The following is a 27,585-nucleotide window of genomic DNA, read 5'->3' on the forward strand; positions in this document are numbered from 1 at the left end:
GTAATTGGATCCTGGATTTCCACACCTCCAAACCTATTCAGTGGAGATTGGCAAGAACATATCGTCCACAATTTCCATCAGTACCAGAGCGCTATAGGGCTGCATTCTTAGCCCCGTTCTACTTGCTTTACACTTATGACTGCATGGCTCAGTACGACAATAACGCAATTTTCAAATTTTCTGATGATATACAGTAGTGGGCTGTATAAAAAGGGGCAATGAGTCAGCATACAGGAGGGAGATTAAAAACGTGGCCAAATGATGTACTAACAGCTTCTCACTCAATGTGAATATCAGCAAAGGTTTTCAAACCTGGCACAGGGATCTGGACCAACTGGAAAAATGGGCTGAAAAGCAGCAGATGGTATTTAATGCAGACAAATGTGAGGTATTGCAGTTTAGAAGGACAAACCAAGAAAGGACATGCACGGTAAATAGTAGGGCACTGAAGAGTGCCGTAGAAGAGGGATCAGGATACATAATTCCCTGAAAGTGGCATCACAGGTGTTACAAGATGCAAGAGGTCCCGGGTTCAAATCTTGGACGAACCCCCAAATTATGTTACAAGATCGAACCAGCAACCACAAAGAAGGCATATTACACAGGGGTAAAGATGAACAATTACTTTATTAACAAAAAGTCACCTTCAAACTTTAATTCAAAATCCCCCTTTTATAACAATGTCCTCTGGTTACTATGCAAATTTCTATAACAGTGTAAAACTAACAAATTCCCCAGCCTAAATATATCATATGTAATTAAAGTCTAAGTTATATTTCCAACTAGCCCACAGAAAAACAGACAAAACAAACACAAAACTTCGATCTCAACCGAAGCAAAGATCATAAACAAAATTCAGTTTGTTTGGTAAACTGAAGTTAAAAGATCTTTGAGAGAGAGAGTACAAAATTCAAAGTTGTATTCTTGTGTTGCTTGCAGAGAAAGCAACAATGGCTTGGTCCGGATCCTTCTGGCTGTCTTCAGAATGTTCATCCCTTTTAAAAAGCCCAACATTCTAAACTGCTTCCTAGACAATAACTCTGCTTGGGCCTCCTTCCACTTCACAGCCACCACCAGTGGTGGTTTGTCTTCCAAGTCCAGAAATTTCTAGATCATCTTCTGCACATGCCCAGTCCATCTCCCACTCTCTCAGCAGTCCACCTTCACCTTGGCTCTCTAAGGCAAACTGTCACTTTCCAACACAAAACATAGGCCAATACACAACACAGAACTCTGTAACACAGGTAAAGAAAGTTTTTGGCATATTGGCCTTCATAAATCAAAGTATTGAGTATAGGAGTTGGGATATTATGGTAACGTTGTATGAAACATTGGTGAGGCAAGATTTGGAGTATTTTGTGCAGTTTTGATAATCTAACTACAGGAAAGATACCAATAAGATTGAAAGAGTGCAGAGAAGATTTACTAGGATGTTGCCCTGACTTCAGGAACTGAGTCACAGGGAAAGGTTAAACAGATTAGGACTTTCTTCCCTGGAGCGCAGAAGAATGAGGGGAGATTTGACAGAGGTATTTAAAATTATGAGGGGCATAGAGAGTAAACATAGGTAGGCTTTTTCCACTGAGGGTAGGTGAGATACAAACCAGAGGGCATGGGTTTAGGGTGAAAGGGGAATTGTTTCGGGGGAACTTCTTCACACAGAGAGTGGTGGGAGTGTGGAATGAGCTTCCAGCTGAAGTAATGAATGCGGGTCAATTTTAATATTTGAGAAGAATCTGGACAGGTAAATGGATAGAAGATATATGGAGCGCTATGGACTAGGTGCAGGGTCAGCGGAACAAGGCAGAAAAATAGTTCGGCACAGACTAGAATGGCCAAGGGGCCGGTTTCCGTGATGTAATGTTCTATGGTTCTAATGTCACCAAAACCAAGGAGCTGATTGTAGACTTTAGGAAGGGGTGTATGATCCAGGATCATGGGAAACCAGAGGGAGAAAGGATGAGCAAATTTAAATTCTTGAGTCACTATCTTGAGGGCCCTTTCCTGGATCCAACATGCTAATCTCATCGTGAAGAGAGAACATCAATACCCCTACTTCCTAAGAAGTATGCAGAAGTTTAGTATGACTTTGGAAACTTGGCAAACCTCTACAGATGTGTAGTGAAAAGTGTACTGAGTGGCTGCATCATGACCTTGGGACTCCAATACCTCTGAGCAGAAAGCCCTGCAAAAGGAAGTGGACATAGCCCAGTACATCACAGGCAAAACTCTCCCCAACTTCATGAACATCAACATGGATCACGCCGTCGGACAGCAGCACCAATCATCAAGGATACTCATCACCCACGAAAGGTATAGGTGCCACAAAACCCGTACCACCAGGTTCAGGAACAGCTGCTACCCCTTCACCATCAGACTCCCCAACAACAAACTCAATCAGGGACTTTTACTTTGCACATTACTTATGACTAAATACAAATCCTGGTATCCAGAATTCAAGCAATCAGCAGCCTCAAGCAACCAGAAAAAAAATATAAATTTTAAAAATTAAAGTAAATAAGAATAAGGTAATAGGTAAAAAAAAATAAAGAAGAAGTCGAATGCCATAAATCCAGACCACCTGAAAATTCAGACTCTCAAATTTTTTAAATTTAACAGGCTTTTATGTGTCTGCTTGTGTGTGTGCATTAAGCATCACACCCGCAATAAGTGACCACGCTTAATACAAGTAATCATATCACAAGAAATTTATTTCTATATTTTTCTTTTACAATGTTCATTTTTAAACATAATTTCAAGCATTACATTTTTTTGTAGTAAAGAATGTTTACATTTTTGTCATGTTGACTTTATTCTTCTTTAAAATTACACAATTTGATAAACGAAGCATGCTGTATTTGCTAACGAATAAACTATCAAAAATTACCTGTTCACCTCTTCTTTATTCCTCCTGAAACTTGAATTTATAAAGTACTGCCGAAGAATCAAGAAAATCTGAATTGACCCAATCCCCAAGCAGTCCAGATTTTAGGACTTTTACTGTAGTGAAGTTTAAAATTGGAAAAACCTATGTTCTCTGAAGTAACTCATTAGCCTTTGATGAAGATGGGAGCAAATATTCAGCTAATGGAGTGTCTTAGATATGCTTTGCTTGTAGCAGCTGTTTGAATAAGGTTATATGAAACATGGCAGAGGTCGACAGCATCGAGTCCTCGCTGCTGAAGATCCAGCTGCGCTGGATGGGTCACGTCTCCAGAATGGAGGACCATCGCCTTCCCAAGATCGTGTTATATGGCGAGCTCTCCACTGGCCACCGAGACAGAGGTGCACCAAAGAAGAGGTACAAGGACTGCCTAAAGAAATCTCTTGGTGCCTGCCACATTGACCACCGCCAGTGGGCTGATAACGCCTCAAACCGTGCACCTTGGCGCCTCACAGTTTGGCGGGCAGCAACCTCCCTTGAAGAAGACTGCAGAGCCCACCTCACTGACAAAAGGCAAAGGAGGAAAAACCCAACACCCAACCCCAACCAACCAATTTTCCCCTGCAACCGCTGCAACTGTGTCTGCCTGTCCCGCATCGGACTTGTCAGCCACAAACGAGCCTGCAGCTGACGTGGACTTTTTACCCCCTCCATAAATCTTCGTCCGCGAAGCCAAGCCAAAGAAAAAATATGAAACAGTAATGGCATCGCCCAGGATGAAGAGCTGGTTGATGCTGCTCGCCATTGGGGTGACTCTCTTAAAGTGCCTCCTTATCCCTACTTAGAGTCGCCCAGTGAGAGGCTTTTCTGATAACTTGGGGGAGGGATGGAGGTTATCTATAATGTTATAGTTTGTCTTTTGGGCAGCTCAGTGGAGGGAGAAGAAACTGCAGATGCAGCGATAGTTAAATGTTTTCAAAGAACATGACTGAAAATAAAGTAAAATGCTTTAAAGCTTATATTATTAACGCAAGTGAACCTTGTTCAGCGAAAGTACAGTATAGCATTTTTGTCTTTTAAACTGATTATTCTTAATGCAGATGCATTAGTCAGGCATTGCAAGAATAAGTCTCAAGCAACCGGAAAATACACTTAACTGGCACCTACCAATCCCCATAGGTGCCAGATATCAGGGGTTTTACTGTATGCTTTTTTCTATATTGCAGTTTGTTTACATTTCTTTCTTTGTTTATATTTCACTCTTTTGTATACATATATTTTTTTGAGTAGTTTATTGCACTACCGATAAGTAGAAATTCTGCCTGGCCAGTAGGAAAAATAATCTCAGGGTTGTATGTGATGCTATGTATGTACTCTGACAATAAATTTAAACTTTGAAATTTGAACTTTATTGGGGTGGTGGATGAGGACATGGGATATCTTGTCCTTGTCTTTTGGGGTGGAGGGGACCAGTGGAGATGTGCAGGAAATAGAGGAAATGCAGCAAGGGCCGAGTTGATGACAGTAGAGGGGAAGTCTTGTTTTTTCGCAGGAGGAGGACATCTCAGATATTCTGGAATGGAAGACCTCATCCTGGAGCAGATGTAACAGAGCCGGAGGAACTGGGAGGAAGGAATAGAACCCTTACAGGGGACAGGCTATGAAGAGGTATACTCAAAGTTACTATGAGAGTTAATGGGTTTGCAGAAAATACCTGCAGAGAATTTGTATCTGGAGATGGAGACAAATAGCCTCTTCCACACTGCCAGCCTTCCTAGGAAGTGGGTAAACATTTACCAAGCAAGCTGCAACCGGGAGCCTTTCTCACTGCACTTATGATTTACCTGGTTCATCAGGAACCTTGGATTTTAATATGGGGGGGGGGGGGGGTCCTGCCTCCAGCAGTGACATCACAAGTGACACATTACGTACCATCAGGGCAGTGAAATTGTAGCAGGAATAAAGCACACTCATGTTTAAAAGACTGTGGGGGAAAAAAACACGAAGTGTAATAAAACATATGCGCTCAATCTTTAAAGGACAGTGAGGAAAGATATGCATGCTCAATGTTTAAAAGACTTTGGAAAAATCTACCGCAATGGGCTTCAGACTGTTCAAACTTTGGACAAATCCACAGATCAGCTTGTCATTATTTCCTAAACAATAGAGTATAATAATTTACATAGCATTACATTTTATTAGGTATTAAAAGTAATCTTGTGAGGATTTAAAGCACAGGTATGCACCAAGAGCCACACCAACTACACAGTTATATTTCACATCACAGCTGGCCACACTGACAGACTGACACAAGCATGCAGGCAAGAACGGCACCCGTAATTTGAGTAGACCATTCACATCACCATAGTGTGATTAATGAGTTAACTCAGCTGGGCTCTGACACTTGTCCCCATCAAGAGTCAGCACCCAGTTGTTTTTAAACTCACCTTGCCTAATTGGGACATTTCCCTCTGTACGAAAAATGAGTACGGACCCTCTAAATTACCCAGTTCAACCCACGTGTACTTGGCAGAGAGATCAAAAAAGGGGAGAGTGTGGTCAGAGATGGACCGAATGAATTTGAAGTCAGGGTAAAAGTTAGTAGGAAAGTGGATAAAGTTGACAAGATGATTGCAGGATGCAACACGTTGATGCAGCATAGCCAGAGATAAGGAACCCCATTCCTTTCCCTTCCTTCTCCATTCAGAGAGCTACCCTCTACACTTATGACTTCTCAGGTTTTTTTTTGGTTTTTTTTTAAATCTTTTACCCTCCCAACCACATCTACCTCTTACCTGTTGGCCTGTATTTCTTGCCCTGCCACTTCCTCCATCCTCTTACCTTTGTATTCTGGCACCTGCTTGCTTTTTTGCTCATCCCTTGATGAAGGATTCAGGTTCAAAACATTGGTTACCTATGACTTCCTACAGATGTTCATGACCTGCTGAGTTTCTCCAGCACTTTTTTGTATTGCATATTCATTCCTTGATGTTTTAAGTATGGCCTGGAGCAGGGGTTCCCAACCTTTTTGTTCCTCTGTACACCTTGGGCATTTTTATAGGTTCCCCTGTACCCTAAAAATTAAGGATTAAAAAAACACTACATTGTACAATCTGACTGCAAATTACAACACCATGTATTGTATGTACAGTAGTGGTTATTCTCTCAGACCCAATGTACCCCCTGAAAGGTGCAAATGTACCACTGGGGGTACATGTACCCAAGGTTGGGAACCCCTCGCCTAGAGGGACAAAGCAAGTGCTGCTGAACTTGCTATTAAGGACCAACAAAAGGTCAATTTTGAGAGATTGTCAGTTAATATATCTTCATTCGATAGCTGTTCAGTAAAGCTATAGGCCCTTTTAGGTGGACTCTCCACCTTGATGGCAGCAGCAGGAGTAGATCTTAACTTGAGGACTCTCCTTTCAGATGGCAGCCCTAAAAGGCTGCTTGCATCATTGCCTGGTCCACCTAAAAGGGTCTATTCAAACCCAGAGGTGCTTTGTAGCACCTCCGTATCTGATGGAGGCAGGGTGACATATGCAGCATATCAATGGCCATCTTCTCTACCCATAATCTCCCACACAGATGGAACCGCTGTGTTTCCCACAACAGTTCCAGCTGTGTAGGGGATTATGGAATTGTATTATGGGTAGGGAAGACTGCCATTGCTATGTTGCATTTTGAGCCACATAGAGCGGACCCGGTGCAGGAGTGGCCAGCCAGGCTGCGACAGCCCTCACCGGCCACCCCCCAATGACATCCCCGCCGACTTCCCATCCCCAGTGGGGCAGAGTCTCTCAGACAGCAGGGTACGGCTGTCAGGCAGCGGGACGGGGGGCTGTCAGGCCCTGAGGAGGGGTGGCGTCGGCATCTTGGAGGCACTTCTGCTGCACTCAGCTGAGTATGTCTTTAGCCGCAAGGGGGAAGACTATGCAGCTTTACACTGGGGTTTTCAGGCCACCTGAAAGGGCTTTATGACATGCCAGCCAAAGATTTTGACCTACTAGTATGCATATGGAAGAACCCTTCTCTTTGTACCAGATAAAGAAAAACTTGAAAACTTACTCCCCTCCTCCCTCAACTCTAACTGGTACACTGATGGTATTGATGCTACTTCCTGCTTTTACGCAGAACTCAAATTTCACAATTTTTTCTGCCAATTTCCAACCAATTCTCACTTTTACGTGGCCCATTTCAGATTCCTCCCTTCTCTCTCTGAGGATTAGTCTCCATCTCTAGTGACAGGTTAGCATTTGTCCATTGTATTCCCTCTGACTCCTGCCACTACTTCAACGATATTCTTTCCAGCCTGCATCAACACCATTCCAGTCTCCATCACATCTGCTCCAATGACAAATCTTTCTAAGCAGCAGACTCCAAGGGGTCATCTTTCTTTCAGAACCATCGCTTCCCCTCCAACATATTTGATAGAAACTTTGATCACATTTCAGATATTTCCCGCACCACCGCTCTCACCCACCCCCACCCCCTCCCCACCCCCTACCAGGAAGTGCAAGGATGCAATGCTCCTGGTCCTCATTCTCAACTGTTCCAGCCTCTATATTCAACAGGTCATCCTTCACAATTTACACCACCTTCAACAAGATTGCACCATCAGATGGATCTTCACTTCTCTTTTTAGCATTCTGAAGAGACCATTTGCGTGGCCTTTGGTACATTCTTTCACATACACGAACCACTCTTCCTTTTACAGCAACTTCTGAGGCAGGGGAAGGGAGATCTCTTCCCTTCCTACCATCCACGAATTCAATCAGTCCTTTCAGGTGAAACTGTGATTCACTTGCACGCCTTCCAAACTAGTGTGTCATTGGTACTCACGATGTACTCTCCACCACATGGACAAATTAAACACTGATTGGGTCACCAACTTCATTCAGTTGCAGAGCTGACAGATTTCCCATCAGTTATATTCTATTCCACTTGACCATAATCATCTTATGGTCTTCTATACTCTAACAATGAAGCCCAAGCTTGAGCAGCACTCTATCTTGTGTCGGCACGTTGCAGCCTTCCAGTCTTGAAATCAAATTCAATATCCAGGTAATTCACTGTATTAGAATTGACTAGTGCTGTAGGTCACTCACCTGTAATATTGCCTAGTTTATTAGCTCTCCCTTTCTTAAATAGTGGAGTTACATTTGCCACTTTCCAAATTCTGGAACCTCTAGAATGCTGAAAGCAGGTCATGCCATCATCAGGTTCTGGAGATTCAATGTTTATTTTTCCCTCATGATTCTCCCATACATGCTGTTTTTCTACTTTTATTCACTCGACTTCAATTTGTACAGAAAAGGTGTCTTTTTGCATAAAGATAAGGGAAATTTCTCAGTCTTTTCCTTGTTGGATGCTGCCCTAATGGCCCTTTAAAAAAAAAAGCACATCTACAGAAGTTTTATCATTAAATTACTTTTAAATGTGCCCTTATCCTTTGTTTCATCTGAAATATTTGCTGGTTCTCCAGGTTTACTGCTACTATTCATAACATTAGAATCCTTCCCCTTTGATCTGATACTATTATTAACTTGCCATGTTAACAACAGCTAGAATGGTGTTTGGCTTTTGAAAGAGTTCAACTCCACTTACTACATTATTTTTTTAATAATCCAAGTAGATTAAACATACTTAAGCCCATGAGGAAATAATGAGAGGCTGGAGGAAATCAGTGGGTTAGGCAACATCCATAGACAGAAATGGTCAGTCAACATTTTGGGTTGGAATTCTTCCTCGAGTCTCAATACAAGCTTCACTAAAGGAGTCTGATGTGAAATGCTGACTGACCATTTTCACCCATGGATGCAGCATGACTCACTAAATTCTTCCAGCAGCTTAATTCTTGAAATGGATTCCAGCATCTGCAGCTGTTGTGTACACTAAGTACCAAACTGTTACAGCTCTGTCTGCCACAATAGCACAGTGGCCACCCATTTCATCGCATTCCCTTAACAACATATCTATCCATCATCTCATGCACTGCCAGACTGAGACCACCTGTAAATTGGAGGAACTTCATCTTCCAAATGGGCATCCCTCAATCAGGTGGCATTAATATCGACTTCTCTGGGTTTCGTTAAAGCCACGCCCCACCCATCCCCTTCTTTTCCTTTCATGTCTCCTTTCCTTGTCTCCTTTAGCACAGACATGATAAATGCTCATGTAATCCCTTATCATATTCAATTAACGTCTTTTGTTGGTCTGGATTCCTCTCCCATTATTTGAATTCTAAGACTGTCTGAAATATCCTGCTTCTGATTTTTACTTGAAGGGCTCAGGGCCTTCTTCAAGCAAGAAGTCAGCAAAATATCTTTGTCTCCTTTAGATGCTGAAAAGACTGGCTGAGTTCCTCTAGCATTTTGGTGTGCTTACTACAATCACAATGTCTGCAACCTATCGTGTTTCACTCTAATTTAATCACATTTCTCACAGAAAGCAGCTCCAACTCAAACTTAATTTAAAACAGTCAACAACTTCACACATATTAGTGCAATTTTATTTCATAATAATAAATTTCAAAACAGCGACACGCATCAGAAAATGCCTCAATTTAAAAACAATTTTTTTTAAATCTGGGTTTGAGGAAAAAGTCAGATTTTAACTAACAATGGCTTTATTGAAAATTGCATACGATCAGTGTGAACCAAATCAAAATTAATGCAGTAAGCACTAAAGAATGATATAAAACCAGATGGTTCACTGCTCCGGGCTTTTTGGGCCATACCTAGACTTGTATGTAAAGAAATTGCTATAAATCCATGGTTATTGCCCAGGACAAAAATTAGAACCTGTTTGTTAACATAAAATGCAGCAGGACGACATTTAATAAAAGTTACTAGAACAGATGTTGAACTCAAAGATGTTATGGACAGCCAAGTTAGAATGCACAAAGCCAGAGAATCCAAGTCTTATTACAGTCCAGGGATTCAAATCAAACCTTAAAATTGGTCATTTTAAGGATTGTATAACAATTAACACCATTCTTTTGCATATATAAAGCATGTGGCCAAAATCAATTGGATTAATGGACCCCAAAAAAGTTGCAGACTTGCACAAAAATAACTACTTTCATACATTCTCACATATTAACTTTCCATTCTTATTTATTCATCGTCCAGACAAATTATTCCAATGTTTTAATATACTGGTACATCAGTTCAAAAAAAAATTCAAATGATCAATTTTTCACAGAATTTTATGATTTAAGTAGCTATTGTCACTGCAGGAATATGGTTCCAATCTGATCCTTTACATTTTATTCATATTTTTTAACAAACTGATAGACCATTGGATGCTTATTCATCAATTTGCTGAGAATTTTTAAATGTAGATATAGAGCACAATAACAGGTCCTACCAGCCCACAAACTGGTGCTGCCCAAATATTGCAATTAACCTACAACCCAGCACAATTTTTGAAAGGTGGAAGGAAACCAGAGCGCTCGGAGAACACCAACAGTGACACAAGGAGTACATACAAACTCCTTATAGAGAGCACCAGATTTGACCCTGGATCACTGGAGCTGTAATAGTGTTGTGCTAACTGTAATCATGACCAATTCTCACTCTGGATTATCACAATTCATTAAAAAAAAACTGTAGGATTTATGAAATAATTGATGCACCAAATCAATATAAAAATTCTTTACCCTCCCCACAAGTCGTTAGATATTTGAATTTTTAATTTTTTAAAAATTTAGACATACAGCATGGTAACAGGCCATTTCGGCTTATAAGTCCATACCGTCCAATTGCACTATTAATCTACACTCCCCCCCACCCTCATACATTTTGAACAATGGGAGGAAACCAGAGACCCCGGAGAAAACCCATGTAGACGTGGGGATAACGTATAAACTCCTTAGAGACAGTGTGGAATTCAAACTCCAGTCCTGTCTTGATCGCTTCTAACAATTTTTTTTACTACAGCTGTACAAAAAACCTATTCAAATATTTAATTTAATAAAATAGCAGTATTTCATACTTATTTTTAAGGCTTTGGAATTCATATCCTAATTCAAAAGGTTACCAACCCTCCTATCAAAAAAAGTTCATCCTTGTTCAATTTATTAAACCTTTATTACCACCTTGAACAATTCCTTTAATAGAATATTTTTTAGCCTCCAAAAAGATTTTGCTGCATTTCATATTTCAGTATGATGTGAATTTCAGAAAGCTTTGACAAATTTTAATAGCAATGCATTTAATGTTTATCTCTCTATATGCACACTGAAGTGTTCAATATGGCAACAGCATTTTGCTGAGCCTCAAGCTGAATTGGCAAAAGAGGCAAAATAGGGAAAAGATCAATGCACTTTGCAGTTACAAATGATCAAATACTAAATTTATTATTACCCTTCTTTATTGGACCATGGTAGATAATGAGATGTTGAAATGTTGCAGCATACTGAATAATAAAATTCTGAATAGTTGTTTCTGATAGGATTACAAAATGGAAATCGCTTTAGAGTTTCGTTACAAAAATAAAAGATGTTCAGACAGGTGAACAGAGCCAGGTAAGGAAGAAACACGACTTGATTTTCACAAGTCCAGTGTTAACTGCATCTTTGCCTTTACTAATTTTTACAACGTTCCCACACTTTGGCTGTAAATTAACCTCACCACAGAGAAATGAATGGTTCATATATCAATTTGTTGAAAGGTACATGAAAATAGATAAATTCTTAAAAGCAAATATTTAGAATTATTTTTCTTTGCAGTGGATAGTTAAAATACACAAAGAATAATACCCATCTAGGAAGCAGGGCAACAGTTGTCTCAGCTTGTTTCTGGGATGAGGCAATTGGCCAATTTAGAGAAGAGGTCCTAAAAAGTGAGTACAGGCAGTTAGGTAGGGAGTTAAAAAGAAGGACCGCAAAGGGGGTAAACTCTGGATTACTCCCTGTGCCACGTGACAGTGTGAATAGAAATAGAATGAGGTGGAGGATTAACATGTGGCTGAAGGGGTGGAGTAAGGGGCAGGGTTTTAAGTTTCTGGATAACTGGGACCTTTTTTGGGGGAGATGTGACCTGTACAGTAAGGACGGGTTACACTTAAATCCCAGGGGGACCAGAATCCTGGCAGAGGTATTTGCTAGGGCTACTCAGGATCCTTTAAACTAGAATGGTTGGGGGGAGGGAACAAAATAGTACAGAGCAGTAAGGAGAAGGTTAGAATGCAAACAAAGAAAGTTTGTAGTAAGTATTTGAATATGGATGGGCAGGTGATAGAGAAGGGAAATGCTCTGGAAGAAGATGAAGGGCAATTGGCAGGAAAAGTAAATAATGTTGTTCTTAAAGATGAGGGAAAACAGGGATTAAAAATTGGGAAATCCCTGAAATTCATATATTTTAATGCCAGGAGTATTGTAAAAAAGGTGGATGAGCTGAAGGTGTGGATTGATACTTGGAAGTATGATGTGGTAGCGATTAGTGAGACATGGTTGCAGGAGGGATGTGATTGGCAACTGAATATCCCTGGGTTTCGTTGTTTTAGGTGTGATAGAGTCGGAGGGGCAAGAGGAGGTGGGGTTGCATTGCTTGTCAGGGAAAATATTACAGTGGTGCCTAGGAAGGATAGATTAGAGGGCACATCCACGGAGGCTATTTGGGTGGAACTGATGAGTAGGAAAGGAGAGGTTACACTTGTAGGGGTGTATTATACACCACCTGGAGGGGACCGAGACCTAGAGGAGCAAATCTGTAGGGAGATAGTAGATATTTGTGATAAGCACAGGGTTGTAATTATGGGAGATTTTAATTTTCCACATATAGATTGGGAAACACATTCTGTGAAAGGACTGGATGGGTTAGAGTTTGTGAAATGTGTGCAAGATAGTTTTTTACAACAATATGTAGAGGTGCCGACCAGAGAAGGAGCAGTGTTAGATCTACTGTTGGCAAATGGGATGGGTCAAGTGACGGAGGTTAGTGTTGGCGAGCACTTCGGGTCCAGTGATCATAATGCCATCAGCTTCAATGTCATTATGGAAAGAGAGAAATCAGGGCCAAGGATTGAGGTTTTTGATTGGGGGAAAAGCTAGATTTGAGGAGATGCGAAAGGACTTGCAGGGTGTGCATTGGGACAATTTGTTTTATGGGCAGGATGTAGTAGAGAGATGGAAGTCTTTTAAAGATCAGATTTTGAGAGTGCAAAAGCTTTATGTTCCTGTTAGGTTAAAAGGAGGGGCAAAAGGTTTGAGAGAGCCGTGGTTTTCAAGGAATATTGGAAACTTGGTTCGAAGAAAAAGGGAGGCGTATATTAGATATAAGAAGCATGGAGTTAAGGAGATGTTTGAAAGATACATTGAATGTAAGAGGAATCTTAAGAGAGGAATTAGGAAAGCTAAAAGAAGGTACGAGAAAACTATGGCAAGCAGGGTGAAAACTAATCCAAAAGAGTTCTACAAATATGTTAATGGTAAGAGGAAAGCTAGAGACAAAATTGGTCCCTTAGAAAATCAGAGTGGAAAACTGTGTGTGGAGCCTAGAGAAATGGGGGAGATATTGAACAGTTTCTTTTCTTCGGTATTCACTAAGGAGAAGGATATTGGGAGATGTGGGATAAAAAAAGCAAATTGGGTAAATATGGGGAATATAGAGATTACAAAAGGTGTAGTTTTAAGGCTTTTGAAGAATATAAAGGTGGATAAGTCTCCGGGACCAGACGGGATCTTCCCCAGGACATTGAGAGAAGTGAAGGAGGAAATAGCAGAGGTTCTGGCGGTAATTTTCCAAATGTCATTAGATATGGGGATAGTGCCGGAGGATTGGCGCATTGCGCATGTGGTTCCGTTATTTAAAAAGGGTTCAAGGAGGAAGCCTGGCAACTATCGGCCTGTAAGTTTGACGTCTGTGGTAGGTAAATTAATGGAGAAAATTCTTAGAGATAGTACTTATAAACATCTGGATAGACAGGGTCTGATCAGAAGCACTCAACATGGATTTGTGGGAGGAAGGTCATGTTTGACCAATCTGATTGAATTTTTTGAAGAGGTGACTAGGAATGTGGATGAGGGTAGCGCAGTGGATGTTGTCTATATGGACTTCAGTAAGGCCTTCGATAAGGTACCACATGGAAGGTTAGTTAGGAAGGTGCAGTCTTTAGGTATAAATTTTAAGATAGTCAAATGGATTGAACATTGGCTGAAAGGGAGAGGCCAGAGAGTGGTAGTGGATAATTGTCTGTCAGGTTGGAGGCCGGTGACCAGTGGTGTTCCTCAAGGATCTGTATTGGGCCCATTGTTGTTCATTATATACATTAATGATCTAGATGATGGGGTGGTGAATTGGATTAGTAAATATGCAGACGATACTAAGATAGGTGGAATAGTGGATAATGAAGAAGGTTTTCAAGGATTGCAGAGGGATTTGGGCTGCTTAGAAAAGTGGGCTGAAAAATGGCAGATGGAATTTAATGCTGATAAGTGTGAGGTGCTTCATTTTGGTAAGAAGAATCAGAATAGGACATATGTGGTAAATGGGAGAGCATTGAGGAATACAGAAGAGCAGAAAGATTTAGGAGTAACGGTACATCGTTCCCTGAAGGTAGAAACTCACGTGAATAGGGTGGTGAAGAAGGCTTTTAGTATGCTGGCCTTTATCAATCATTGCATGGAATATAGGAGTTGGGAGGTGATGTTGAGATTGTATAAGACGTTGGTGTGGCCTAATTTGGAGTTCTGTGTGCAGTTCTGGTCGCCTAATTATAGGAAGGATATAAACAGAGTGGAGAGAGTGCAGAGAAGGTTTACCAGAATGTTGCCTGGGTTTAAGCATCTGGAGTATGGGGAGAGATTGGACAGATTGGGTCTTTATTCTTTGGAGCGTAGAAGGTTGATGGCAGTCTCTTCAATCTGAGGCGCCTGCAAGCTCACACCAAGACACAAGAGAAACTTGTCCGTGAACTACTCTTTGCAGATGATGCCGCTTTAGTTGCCCATTCAGAGCCAGCTCTTCAGCGCTTGACGTCCTGCTTTGCGGAAACTGCCAAAATGTTTGGCCTGGAAGTCAGCCTGAAGAAAACTGAGGTCCTCCATCAGCCAGCCCCCCCACATCTCCATCGGGCACACAAAACTCAAAACGGTCAACCAGTTTACCTATCTCGGCTGCACCATTTCATCAGATGCAAGGATCGACAATGAGATAGACAACAGACTCGCCAAGGCAAATAGCGCCTTTGGAAGACTACACAAAAGAGTCTGGAAAAACAACCAACTGAAAAACCTCACAAAGATAAGCGTATACAGAGCCGTTGTCATACCCACACCCCCTCCATAAATCTTCGTCCGCGAAGCCAAGCCAAAGAAAGAAAGAAAGAAGAAGGTTGAGAGGGGATTTGATAGAAGTATTTAAGATTATGAAAGGGATAGACAGAATGGATGTGGATAGACTATTTCCGTTAAGAGGAGGAAAGATTAAAACAAGAGGACATGAGTTAAGAATTAAGGGGCAGAGGTTTAGAGGTAACATGAGGGGGAACTTCTTTACTCAGAGAGTGGTAGCTGTGTGGAATCATCTTCCGGGAGAAATAGTGGTGGCGGAGTCAATTGTATTATTTAAGAAAAGGTTGGACAGGTATATGGATGAGAAGAAGATGGAGGGTTATGGGCATTGTGCAGGGAGGTGGGACTAGAAAGGGGTGTTTGGTTCAGTGCGGACTAGAAGGGCCTAATGGCCTGTTTCCGTGCTGTAATTGTTGTTATATGTTATGTTAATGAAAAGAGCAAGTAGGGTAGATAAGCAAACTATGGATTTAAGAATGAGGGGGAACAAGGCCATGAAGTGTGACATGGTGCATGCCGAGCAGCTGGATTCCCAGAACTCTGAGATCAACACGAGGCAATTTTCCAAAGATTTCAATGTTGAATGCTTTTATTGTCAAAAACAAACCACTATATAGAGATGCTCCAAAACTTTTACTTGCTGCAGTCAACAGGTACACAAGGTTCACTGACTACAATGATAAAAATTTTAATGGCCACAAAACAGAAAGAGAGATAATAAATGGAAAATTAAAAAATATTCAATTTTAGTTCATATAAGAAAAGAAGTGATGTTTCAGTAATGTCAACTGATCTTTTGGTGGCCCTGGGAAAAAAATATTTTTAACCTGGAGATGCTGGACTTCAGGTTTATGTAACTTTTCCCAAAAATAATAGTTAGAAGAGATGTGACCAGGGTGAAGAAAGTCCTTTACGATGTTGGCAGTCCTCTTGAGGCACCACATCATATTAATGTTTTCATTGAATGGGAGGTCAGTGCCTGTGATGAACTTGGCGAGGCTTGCCATATTCAGCAGTCTTCTGCATTCCTGAGCAATCAGGTTTCCAAACCAGTATACTTTCCACAACAGACTAAATCTCCTCAATAGAGGTGTTGGTGTTCTTCACGGTTACTTCAATGTGCTGGCTCCTGAAGAGATCCAATGGAGTTCTGGGTTCTTGAAAGGTACTCATTCTCTGCACCATCAATAAAGTTCCTCAGCCTCTCCTTCCCAAAGTCTACAATAAGCTCCTTGGTCTTGCTAACATTAAGTCCAAAATTGTTGTTCTGGCTTCACGCAACCAGATTCTTGACAAGCCCTTCTATATTCATCTAATAATCCAAAGATTTGCAAATCTTTGGAATTCTATTTTCCAGAGAGCTCTGTACATTCAAACCCAAGATCAATAGATTTTTCATCTCTTTACAGATATTATTTGTGCAAAGTGGAATGGAGTACACACAAGTACTTGAGAAGCTCAGCAGGCCACACAGCATTGATCAAAAGTAAAAATCAACATTTCAAACCTTCTTCAGCAATGTGTAAAACTGTAAAAAAGGTGGGGGGGGGGAGAAGAGGAAAGAAGGGGGAGGAGTACAGGCTAATAAGGTATTAACTGGATACAGATGGCAGTGTGGAAGAGAAGAGCTGAGGTGAGTGGGAGAGGGCAGAGGGTTGCGAAGGGTACTTCTCTGATAGGAAATGAAGGGAAGGGGTGGAGAGCTCAAGGAAATGAAACAAAAGGGCATGGAAAGAAAACAGGAGGGGGGGTTAAAAGAAATTGAAGAAGTCGATAATGATGTCTTATCGTTGGAGACTGAAGAGATGAAATGCAAGGTGCTGTTTCTCCATTTTGGAGGTGGCATTGATTTGGCAGTACATGAGGCAATAGACAGATACATCAGTATGGAATTCAAATGGTTAGCCACCAAGAGGTCCTTGCCATTACAGCAAACAGAGTGGTGATCAAGAAAATTATCTTCCAGTATGTGTCCATTCTCCCCGATGTAGAGGAGACCGCATCAGGAGCACCAAACTCAGTAAATGACCTCTACTGATTCCCAAATGAAGTGCTGCTTTACTTGGAAGGATTGTGTAGGGCCCCAAATGACGGTGAAGAAGAGGTCTAAGTACAAGTATAGCACTTCTTGTAGTCACAGGGATAGAGAAATCAAGGGAGTCATGGAGGCAGCAATCCCCACAGAGAGCTAAGGGCAAGATGGATCCAGTGGTGGGATCCTTTTGGAAGCAGTGGAAATTACAGAAAATTTGTTGGAAATGGAAGCTTATGGAGAGTCAGGGGAACCTTGTCCTTGCTGCGTCTTCAAAGGGGGCGCGGGTGGGGGAGGGTGGAATGGGGTGAGGAAGAGCCAGGGTAGACGCTGAAAATAGAGGAGAAATGTGTTAATGGTAGTAGAAGAGAAATCGTTTTCTAAAGGAGAATATTTCAGATGTCCTGGAATGCAGCAGAGATGGAGGAATTAAGAAAATGGAATAAAATCCTAACAGGACACCGTGTGGAAAGAGGTGTAACTGTGGGAGTAGTGAGTTTATGAAATATATCTATAGATAATTTGTCTCCTGAAATGAAGACAGAGGTCAAGAAAGTTGAGAGTTATCAGAAATGGACCAAATTAATTTGAGATCCAAGGTGAAAGTTTTTGTCATACTGAATTCCTTATTAAGTTTTTGTAACTATTCATCATATCATTTTATTGAATTGCATTTTTTGTACGTTCTTTATTAAAATCAAAAATATTTTAAAGAAAAAGCTAACAATGTTCCCAATGCAAGATTATAAAGTAACATCAGTATCAAAGAGTTCAGATAGTGTTATCCCACCACCCATCACGTTCATTGTTATGCCAAAGGAAGATCATCCTGTCAACATAGCAGCTATATTGCCATGACAGTATACTTCTGGAAACCAAGATGAAATTCTATACTTACTAACCTTTATTGCCAGAACGACTAACTGCTTTACCCAAATTATTCCTGTGATGCTTATTTGACATGCGTTTCATCTGCCTTTGCGTACTAGGCGGTGAAGTTCCATAAAAGCCTTCAATGCTAGATTCATCAGAACAGTTCTCTGGTTCAGAATCTTCATAAGCTATATCATCATCTTCCCTGAGGAAAAATACAAAACAAAAAGGTTCAATTTATTTTGCAAACTATTTATTTTCAGGAATAACTATCGATTTGAGTAAGAATTAACAGGAAAGTCTACAGAAGATGTGACAAAAAAGTGCAAGAGAAACTCAGCAGGTCACGCAGCACCAAAAAGTATAGTGCAAATAACATTTTGGGCCTGAGCCCTTTGTCAAGACGCTTCCCTTGCTTTGAGCAAGATATTTACACAACTATTCTTGCAGTATTAAAAGTACACAACCAACCAACCAAAACACAATACATGCTTTGGTGGAAAATACGTTAGCATGTGAGCAAAATCTGAATCTGCAGACAGGCTTGCAATTCATGCACAGCATGAAATCCATATGTGACAATCATGAAGAAGAGGCACATAGAAAATTGATCCTTCCACTGAGCAAATGTTCCTCATATTCTCACCTCGAGCATTGCATAAACATGCAAACAATCCACTCTTTGGCTCAGATCCCATGACTGACACCATGTTTCATGTGGTGAAACCATGACAAGGTTTTATTATCATATCGTGACCCGAGGCCAACACTGGTATGCTGCGTCTCATTACAGGTAAGCCACTGGTGCAGAAAGCCCAATCCCAACAAGAATGGTCTTTCTTATTCAAAACTAGAAAAAAATTGGCATAGGCAGAAAATGTATAAATTGGATAAAAACCTATCATAAACCACAAGCTAAAATTATAACTAATAACATCTATTTTTCACTCAAGTAGATAGAGAAGACAGGGGTGTCCCCTACCACCAGCATTATTCATCCCAGCTATTGAACCTCTGGCGGAGATAAGAAGGGATCCAGATATTAAGGGCTTCAAAGTTGAAGAAGAAGAACATAAAATTAGTTTATCTGCTGATGATGTGCTATTATACATGTCTGACCCAGCACAATCATTAATAAGATTACAAACATAATTAGAAAAATATGAAAGAATACCAGAATATAAAATAAATATGGATAAAAATGAGATAATGCCATTGCAAAATTTTGATTATGAAAGATACCAAAAAGGTAGTCGATTTCAATGGAAGAAAGATGGAATTAAATACTTAGGAATAATGACGGATAATAATTTACAGAATTTATGAAAGCTTAATTATACCCCTCTACTAGAAAAAATAAGAAAAGATCTACAGAAATGGAAAGATCTGTCGATTACATTAGTGGAAAGGGCAAATTGTATAAAAATAAAGGTAATGCCAAGTCTACAGCATCTCTTTCAATTGTTCCTATGATACTAAAAATTTATTTAAATTATTACATCTTTGTATTTGACAAATACAAGGAATAACTAAGTATCAAGAATTGCACTGGAAAATTTAACATGGGATTACAAATTCAGAGGACTCACAAGCAAGATTTCTATGATCTTTCTTTGAAAAACACAGTCCCTCTTCGTGGATTGGAATGGGACTGAATTCAATAAGAGGAGACAAAGAAGGACTTTATTTATCAGTGGAATATTAAGTCAATCACACAAAAAAAAACAGATAATCCTATATTAAAACATGATTAGAATATGGCAAGAAATAAATGAATGTATCAGTAATATTACGGAGTCCAGAGGACCCCAAAAACCAGCAGCAAAAGATATGGACCACAACATGGGGTTACTTAAACAAAAGTAGTTTTTAATTATATTTGAACAAGAAAACAGAATTGAACTTTAATTTATTAATCTACTTACTTAACCTACCTAACTACTTAATCCCCCCTCTAATACTATGCGCAGGTGTGTGCAATGTATATTTAAGATTAGAAAAGTTCTTTGGATCACAGTCCAATCTCACTGGTTGCAGGCAATTCTTGTACTGTGCACAGAAGTTAGCATTGAATAAAGTTCATCAGTCTTTGGTGTTTAACAGGCAAATGGTTACCACTCAGGAAGGTTTTGCTGGTTTTCAGAGAGATTCCTTTTCCAGGACATCCGCAACTGATTCCTTCTCAATCAGTCTTGCTGACGAAACTTGCCCCCTTCAGGATTGTCCAGATGATCCTCTTTCTTTCAGGTCACCTTTCACACCACCAGTCTTCTTTGACCAGGCAGCCTTCCAAATTTTGCCAGCTTTGTCCTTCTGGAAATAATTTCTGTTTCCTCTCACTCTGTGGCACACCCTCCCTCTCTGAGTGCAAAACTCTTCCCCTCTGCCTGCAAAGATTACATGCTCTCCCAGGCAAACTACTGTTGATACTTTGTTGCCTCCTACAAAAAGCATTCTGCAAAAGTCCTGCAAATATTCTGTTTTAAAATGTTTGTGTGCAAGCTGCTCTAACAATTCCTCCCAAACCATCTCTAAATACTGTCACAGTAAAAACAAAAAGGTACATCATTGTTGTGAGTGAGGAAATAGGTTTGGTAGGTCTCAAACGCAAGGACTCTGAACAGTTTTGGTCAGGAAGGATTTTATTTACAGAAGGCAAATGTGGGAAATGGTAACTGAATGCACCACACATACGCACGGTTTACAGCAGCCATGGGAAAGAAATAGTGGACAATTAATAGCAAATGTGGGGAAAATAGCATGGGAACAAAATACACACAAACATATAATAAACTGATACATACAATAATCAAAGAAGATGCCCCACCACCTTTTGACTCAGTGCAGGCATGGCTCTATAAGTACAAGGCACACTAATTAAATGCTCCCAACCCTTTTAACAGTGCACACCTTACCAACAGTTTCACCAGAACCCTTCCATGTTTCTAGTCCTGGAATGAAACAGAGTGGTCCCAAGCTGGCAAAGAGAGAAAACAAAGAGCACATGGCAAACTTAATAGGGCAGGAGGGTCCACCCCAGATCATTAGCAGGACAAATGGCTCAGTGCCAGGAGGGTTAATCCAATTACAAAAGGCAGGCTGCAGAGTCCATTGATTGAATTATGGAATATGATAAAGAAAAAGCTAACAATGTTCCCAATGCAAGATTATAAAGTAACATCAGTATCAGAGAGTTCAGATAGTGTTATCCCACCACCCATCACGTTCATTGTTATGCCAAAGGAAGATCATCCTGTCAACAAAACTATTTATTTTTAGGAATAACTATCGATTTGAGTAAGAATTAACAGGAAATGGGTACTAAGATGAAAATTTCAGGTAAGACACCTTTATATCAGAATAAACATTTTCCATTTACTCTTAACCAGCTTTTGAAAATATGGGATCAGAAAGGAATTAAGACTGTACAAGATTGTTATGAAGCTGGTTATTTTATTTCTTTTCAAAGAATGAAGGAAAAATATGAAATACCACAAAGTACTTTTTTTAATTATAAATTTAGAGCTTTATTACTGGATAATTTTGGACATACTTCGAGGTTGCCAAGGCAGTCAAAATTTGAAATTTTACTAATGGAAGGTAGGAAGAAAAAAATTGTATCTGAAATGTATTCGTTATTACAGAATGAAATGCCTAAATTAGATTTGCTTAAGTCTAGATTAAAGTGGGAAAAAGATTTGGGAAGATTGGAAAAATTTATGTAAAGATAGTATGACTAAGATTGTTAATGTGAGATGTAGATAAGTTCCTTATAATTTTGTATCTCAGTTAAATTTAACTCCTGAAAAATTAAAGAGATATAATTTAATTCCTTCAGATTTATGTTTTAGGTGTCATAAAGAAGTAGGTTTTTTTTTTAACATTCTACTCTTAAACCTTTTTGAACACGACTTAAGGAGTTCTTAGAGAAAGTTTTTAAGATTGAATTGTCGATGGAACCAACATTATTTTTGTTCGGTAATGTTAAAATGTTGGGTTTGAAATTGAGATCAACTAGGTATCAAACTGTACTTTTAAAATTAGCTTTAGCAAGAAAATGTATAGCGATTACTTGGAAAAATGAGATTGATTCAAGTTTGCAATGATGGCATATGGAATTGAGATCATTGGAAAAGATAACATACAATTTACATAACTATCTTTTTTACCAGAAAGTATGGAGCCCCTATTTGGATTGTACGGTTTTAAAGTTTTAAACTTTATGGCTTGTTGTGGTGGTGTTACCCTTATTCATAGTATTTAGTTATGTTATTGATGGTTGAATCTCCTTTCTTTCTTTCATCTTTGGGGGTGGGTTAGTAGGGAGGGAGTGGAGGATGAGTGGGGTGGAGGGGAGGGGGGTAGGGGGGATTTGGTATATATGTTTTCTTGTATATGAATGATCATACATGAACATATTTCAATGTATTGTGGTTTAAAATTTTAAATCAAGTATTCAAAAAAGGCTGGAGAGTCTAGACCAGGTAATTTTCATGGTTAAAACAGCAAGGTGTGCGCTAATGGGTGGGGTGGAACCAAACATTGATTGGCAGCTGGTGTGTCCTCCAACTTGGTAGGGGGCAGTGCTATCACATAACAGCCACAACCCTTCCCAATAATATCACTGAGGACAATTATGTAAAAATGCACTATTGCCTATTAATCTGGGTAACAAAATATTGAATTCATGGCATGACAAAGGAATAAGATATGTTGATCATTGTTATATGGAAGGATATCTTGTGTCCATTAAACTATTAAGAATTAAGTATGGAGTAGCTAATGGGGCATTCTTTTGCTTTCTCCAGTTAAGAGCATTCTTAAAAGAAAGATGGGGACCAAACATGGCCCTACCTGAAATTAGTGAGATGGAACAAATGATTTGGCTCGGGAATACATCTAAATTTATAATTAAGATTTACTATGCTCTCCAAAATGAAAGTGTAAAACCAGGTTTAGAGAGAGAGAGAGAGAGAAAGAGAAAGAGAAAGAGAGAGAGAGAGAGAGAGAGAAAGAGAAAGAGAGAGAGAGAGAGAGAGAGAGCTGGTCTGATTAGTGTTTGGATAGCATGACGTCAAGATATCGATTAGTACAATATAATTTTCTACATCAATTTTATCTCACACCACAGAAACAACATAAATCAAAATTGGAAATATTGGAGATGTGTTTTAGATGTGGAACAGAAATAGGAACTTTTTACATGTTTGATGGTGAGAACTTTCTGGCAGGAGATTAATGAAATACTGACAAGGATAACAGGGATGGCCTTCACCGACGACGTGGAGCTTTATCTTTTGGTCAACTTTATTGAAATAAGTAAATTCACTAAATTCCAAATTTGATTTGTTAAAATAGCTTTAGCTGTGGCTAAGAAATGTATTGTGATTACTTGGAAGTCTAACTTCCCTCTACAGATGACACAATGGAAGACAGGTGAACAGTTGTATACCTATGGAGAAAAATCACATACAATCTAAAAGAACAAATATGATGTATTTATAAAAATATGGTAACCATATTTGAACTATATAGGGGCCCAAATATATATATATATATATATATATATATATATATTTTAAAAGGTGCTACTATTATAAAACTACAAGCGATTTCCCCAAAGAAAACTCTTTTTTTTAAACCCAAGTATAAGCCCTGACAATGTATGGATTTATATTGTGAAGGGGGTGGATGGTGGTGGTTGTGGGGGGAATAATTTATTATTTATTTTGAAGTGGAAAATTTTGATATGCATATTTATTGGAAAAAATTAAAATAAAATATTCAAAAAAGGTTCCTCACCATTCAGGACACGATCTGTTCTCGCTGCTGCAGTTAGAAAAGAGCCATAAAACTCATACCACCAGGTTCAGAAACAGTTGCCACCCCTCAACCATCAGACTCCTAAAGAACAGACTTAATCAGGGACTAATTTAAGGACTCTTACTTGTGCACTTTATTTATTAATTACTTTTTTCTATACTGCACAGTTTGTTTACATGTCTTTGTTCAAATTTCTCTCTTGTATATTGTTACAAGCCCAGAGGACCTATAAATGCAGCAGCAATAGATATTTACCAAGACAAATGGTTACTTAAACAAAATTTGCTTTTAATTATCTTTAAATATGGAAATAGAATCAAACTTTAATTTACTAACCTAACTTAATCCCCTTCTAATTCTAAGTGCATGTGTATGTAATGTGTGCAAGTTTCAAAAAAGTTATTTAATTCACAGTCCAATCTCACTTCTCATTTTTCCAAGTTCACTGGTTGGAGGCAATTCTTATACTGCACACAGAATTTAACATTTATAAAGTTCACCAGGCTTTGGTGTTTGAAAGGTAAATGGTTACCACTCAGGAAGGTTCTTGTCAGTTTTCAGAGAGAGATTTGTTGTTCCAGGACATCCACAACTGATTCCTTTTTAATCAGCCACTCCATTATCTTGCTGATGAAACTTGCCCCTTCAGGGTTCTCCAGGTGATAACCTCTTTCTTTCAGGTCACCAGAGTTCCTTTTTTGTTTCTCTTATTCCAAGTGAAACATTAAACAGTCAAAGAAAATTATTTTTTTTAAACTAAAAGAGCATAGTTTTTGAATGCAAGTGAGAGCATAGTGAATTAATATTTCAATCTTAACCACAAAGGAAATGCAAAACATTCAAGTACTCAGGCTGCTTGAGAAGAACAATGAGCTTGACCCATAACATCTCCAGCTATTCAAAAATCATAGTATGACAAGGAGTTCTCCAAAACATACATTGAAACAGGTTAAACTAGCTGATTTATCAATCGTTACTTTTTGACGTGGGTACATACTGAAATGAAAATAGGAGAAACTATTCCAGAACATTTTTTGTATAAATGGAACAAGCAACTTTTGAAAGGAGTACCAATTTAAAATCATTTATTCAAGATATGGAATGGAATTCATTTAGAAAGAGGAATTAAGAACGTCCAAATAGCTAAGATGATGTTAAAGCAGAATTCACATTCCTTTTATTTGAAATAATCCTTTCTTTGATAGCTGGCACAATAACGGGATAAACAGCATAAAAGATTGTTTCTTCGGTTCTTTTTTTCTTGACTTTTGAACAAATGAAAGAGAAATACAATATACCAAATAATACTACTTTTTCCATACCATCAGCTTAAATCATATTTAAAAAAAAGAAACTCGGTGTGAATTTTAGACTTCCAGACAGAGCCCGTTTGAGTATTTAATAATATATACATTTTGAAATGTATTACTAACATTTTATATATAATTTTTATTACATTGCATTGTTATATGATGAAGAATTATGTTTGTATTGATGCAAATTAAAAATGAAATTTTCAAAAAAATTATTACTTTTTGAAACTCCCTCAGAAATCAGCTCAGCCCAAGTGTTAAATAGCTATTGAGAAACACACACAAACTAGATATCTTTTGTGCAACAAACTAACTGGGTTGCTGTTTGCACACCCTGCACCTCAAAAGCCAACCATAACAGTGCATCAGAGATGAAGCATAAAAGTCTGCAGGTGCTATTACAGGTACACAATCCTTTACCCGGACATCTAAAATCCGGAAAGCTCCAAACTCCAGCAAGTGGGGAGAGAGATGGCAGCGCAAGTCGGGTGGGGTGGAGGATGGCAGTGCGAGTCGGGCGGGCGGGACGGGGAGACAGGTAGCACAAGTCAGGCAGGTGAGGGGTGAGATGGCAGCACGATTGGAAGGGGGTGGATACAGCAGCACAATTCAGGTGGGCTTAAATCTGGCTTTCCGAAATCCAAAAAAATCCAAAATTTGAAACACACTGTCCCCCAAGGGTTCCTCCGGATAAAGGATTGTGTACCTATATTGTAATTAAAACAAAAATACTGGAGGAACTCAGCAGGTCTTGCATAACTGGCATTTCAGGACTGAGCCCTCATCAAGATATGGTAATGTACCTTCACAAAGGGCTCAAGCCTGAAACATTATCTCCTCCAGACACTGCAAGACCTGCTGAGTTTCTCCAACATTTTCATATCAGTGCAACATGCTTTTTACTCAGCTTTGTTTGTAGCTTCAAAAACTGTAATATATAAACTATGCCAATGGAATGAGGGGTCTTCGAGGAGGACTTGGATGCCTGGAGCTCAGGTTCATTGCTGGAATAGAGAGGCGGTGCAGCCATGAAGGTTACAGGATGTGGCAGTATCCAGACACTCAATGTCTCTGAAAGAACTCTTGTTTCGCTTTCTTTTTTGGTAGTACCTTAGATTAGTGATCCCATTTTGTGTTTGTTTGCAGGCAAACAAATTTTGTGTATTTATGTGCAAGGCAATAAAGAAACCTTGAAAACTGTACAAGTTGCAGGTACATTCCTGAAGGGGTCAAGCCCAAAATGTTAATTGCCTTTTACTTCCTATGGATGCTGCTTGACCTGCTGATTTTCTCCAGCACTTCCGTTTTGTACATTGCAGTAGACTAGAGCCTAGCATCTGCAGATTTGCTTATTAAGTTGCAAGTAAAGCTTTGTAAATCTTTGCCCTGTATTGTGACAATTTAGTCTCTTATCAAGTGACTTGCAGCCTTCTAGCAGCTCTCCTAACCCAGTTTAAGACAAATTAAAGAAGAAAATATAGGTTATATCTCTAATCCTGTGACATTAGGACCTGGCCAATGCCAGACCAAAGAAAATGCCAGAAGACAGAAATTGGCCTGCAAAGGAAGGCTCATTAGCACTAGCACCATCTTCTGCACCTCTTGGATGACATCCTTAAGGACTAAAATACAGCTGAATATAAGAAATTAACAGGGCTGCATCACCAAAACATTCAGCTGCAATTTAAGCAGATTTTGGCACATTAGCACTACTAACAGCACGCCCCTGGTGGCAGATCCACAAACTAATGGCACTAAATTCAAATTATGCTGGACCACGGAAGTTGCTGGACCACAGAGTGCCAGATTAGATGGAAGTACCCAGCTCTGTCACTCACTAGATCACCATGCATATGAGAAAGGGAACAAAGATAATCATAAAGAGTGGCTTCTTTACCTTATTTAAATACCTCTATTGGGTCACCAGAAAATCTGCTCTTCTACCACTGAACACAAGTCACCTTTCCACCCTGAGGCATATGATAATGCATTTGATCCTTAACAAACCACCAAATTCCCCTCCATCAACTCAGTCGACACCTCCCACTGATTTAGGAGAGCTGCCAATACAAAGGGCCCATCCCACTCAGATTATTCTCTCTTCTCCCCTATTCTACAGGCAGAAGACAAGAGCTTGAAAACACAAACCTCCAGATTCAAAGAGAGTTTCTTTCCTACTGTCATTATTCTTAAATGGTTATCTTGCTAGTAAAAGATGATGACCTTGCATTTCGTTCTACCCGATTTAGTTATTTATTACTGCATCCAACATCATAAATTATCCCATTACCCTAGTCACAATCTGCTCTTATTAATACCTTTGAAAAGAATGTGCAAAACCAAGAAGACCAGCACCTCCAAG

At 39.4% G+C, this 27,585-nt stretch overlaps 1 protein-coding gene across 1 annotated transcript in view; it reads right to left on the reverse strand.

The window, feature by feature from the left end:
• map3k4 (mitogen-activated protein kinase kinase kinase 4) overlaps positions 1 to 27,585 on the reverse strand; it is a 253,090-nt gene that overhangs the window by 170,277 nt on the left and 55,228 nt on the right. The window contains exon 2 of the mRNA XM_069932041.1: positions 18,117 to 18,292. Within this exon, the coding sequence (XP_069788142.1) occupies positions 18,117 to 18,292 (176 nt within the window). The remainder of the gene's footprint in view (positions 1 to 18,116; positions 18,293 to 27,585) is intronic.

This window comes from Narcine bancroftii, chromosome 4, assembly GCF_036971445.1.
Source record: "Narcine bancroftii isolate sNarBan1 chromosome 4, sNarBan1.hap1, whole genome shotgun sequence".
NCBI lineage: Eukaryota > Metazoa > Chordata > Chondrichthyes > Torpediniformes > Narcinidae > Narcine > Narcine bancroftii.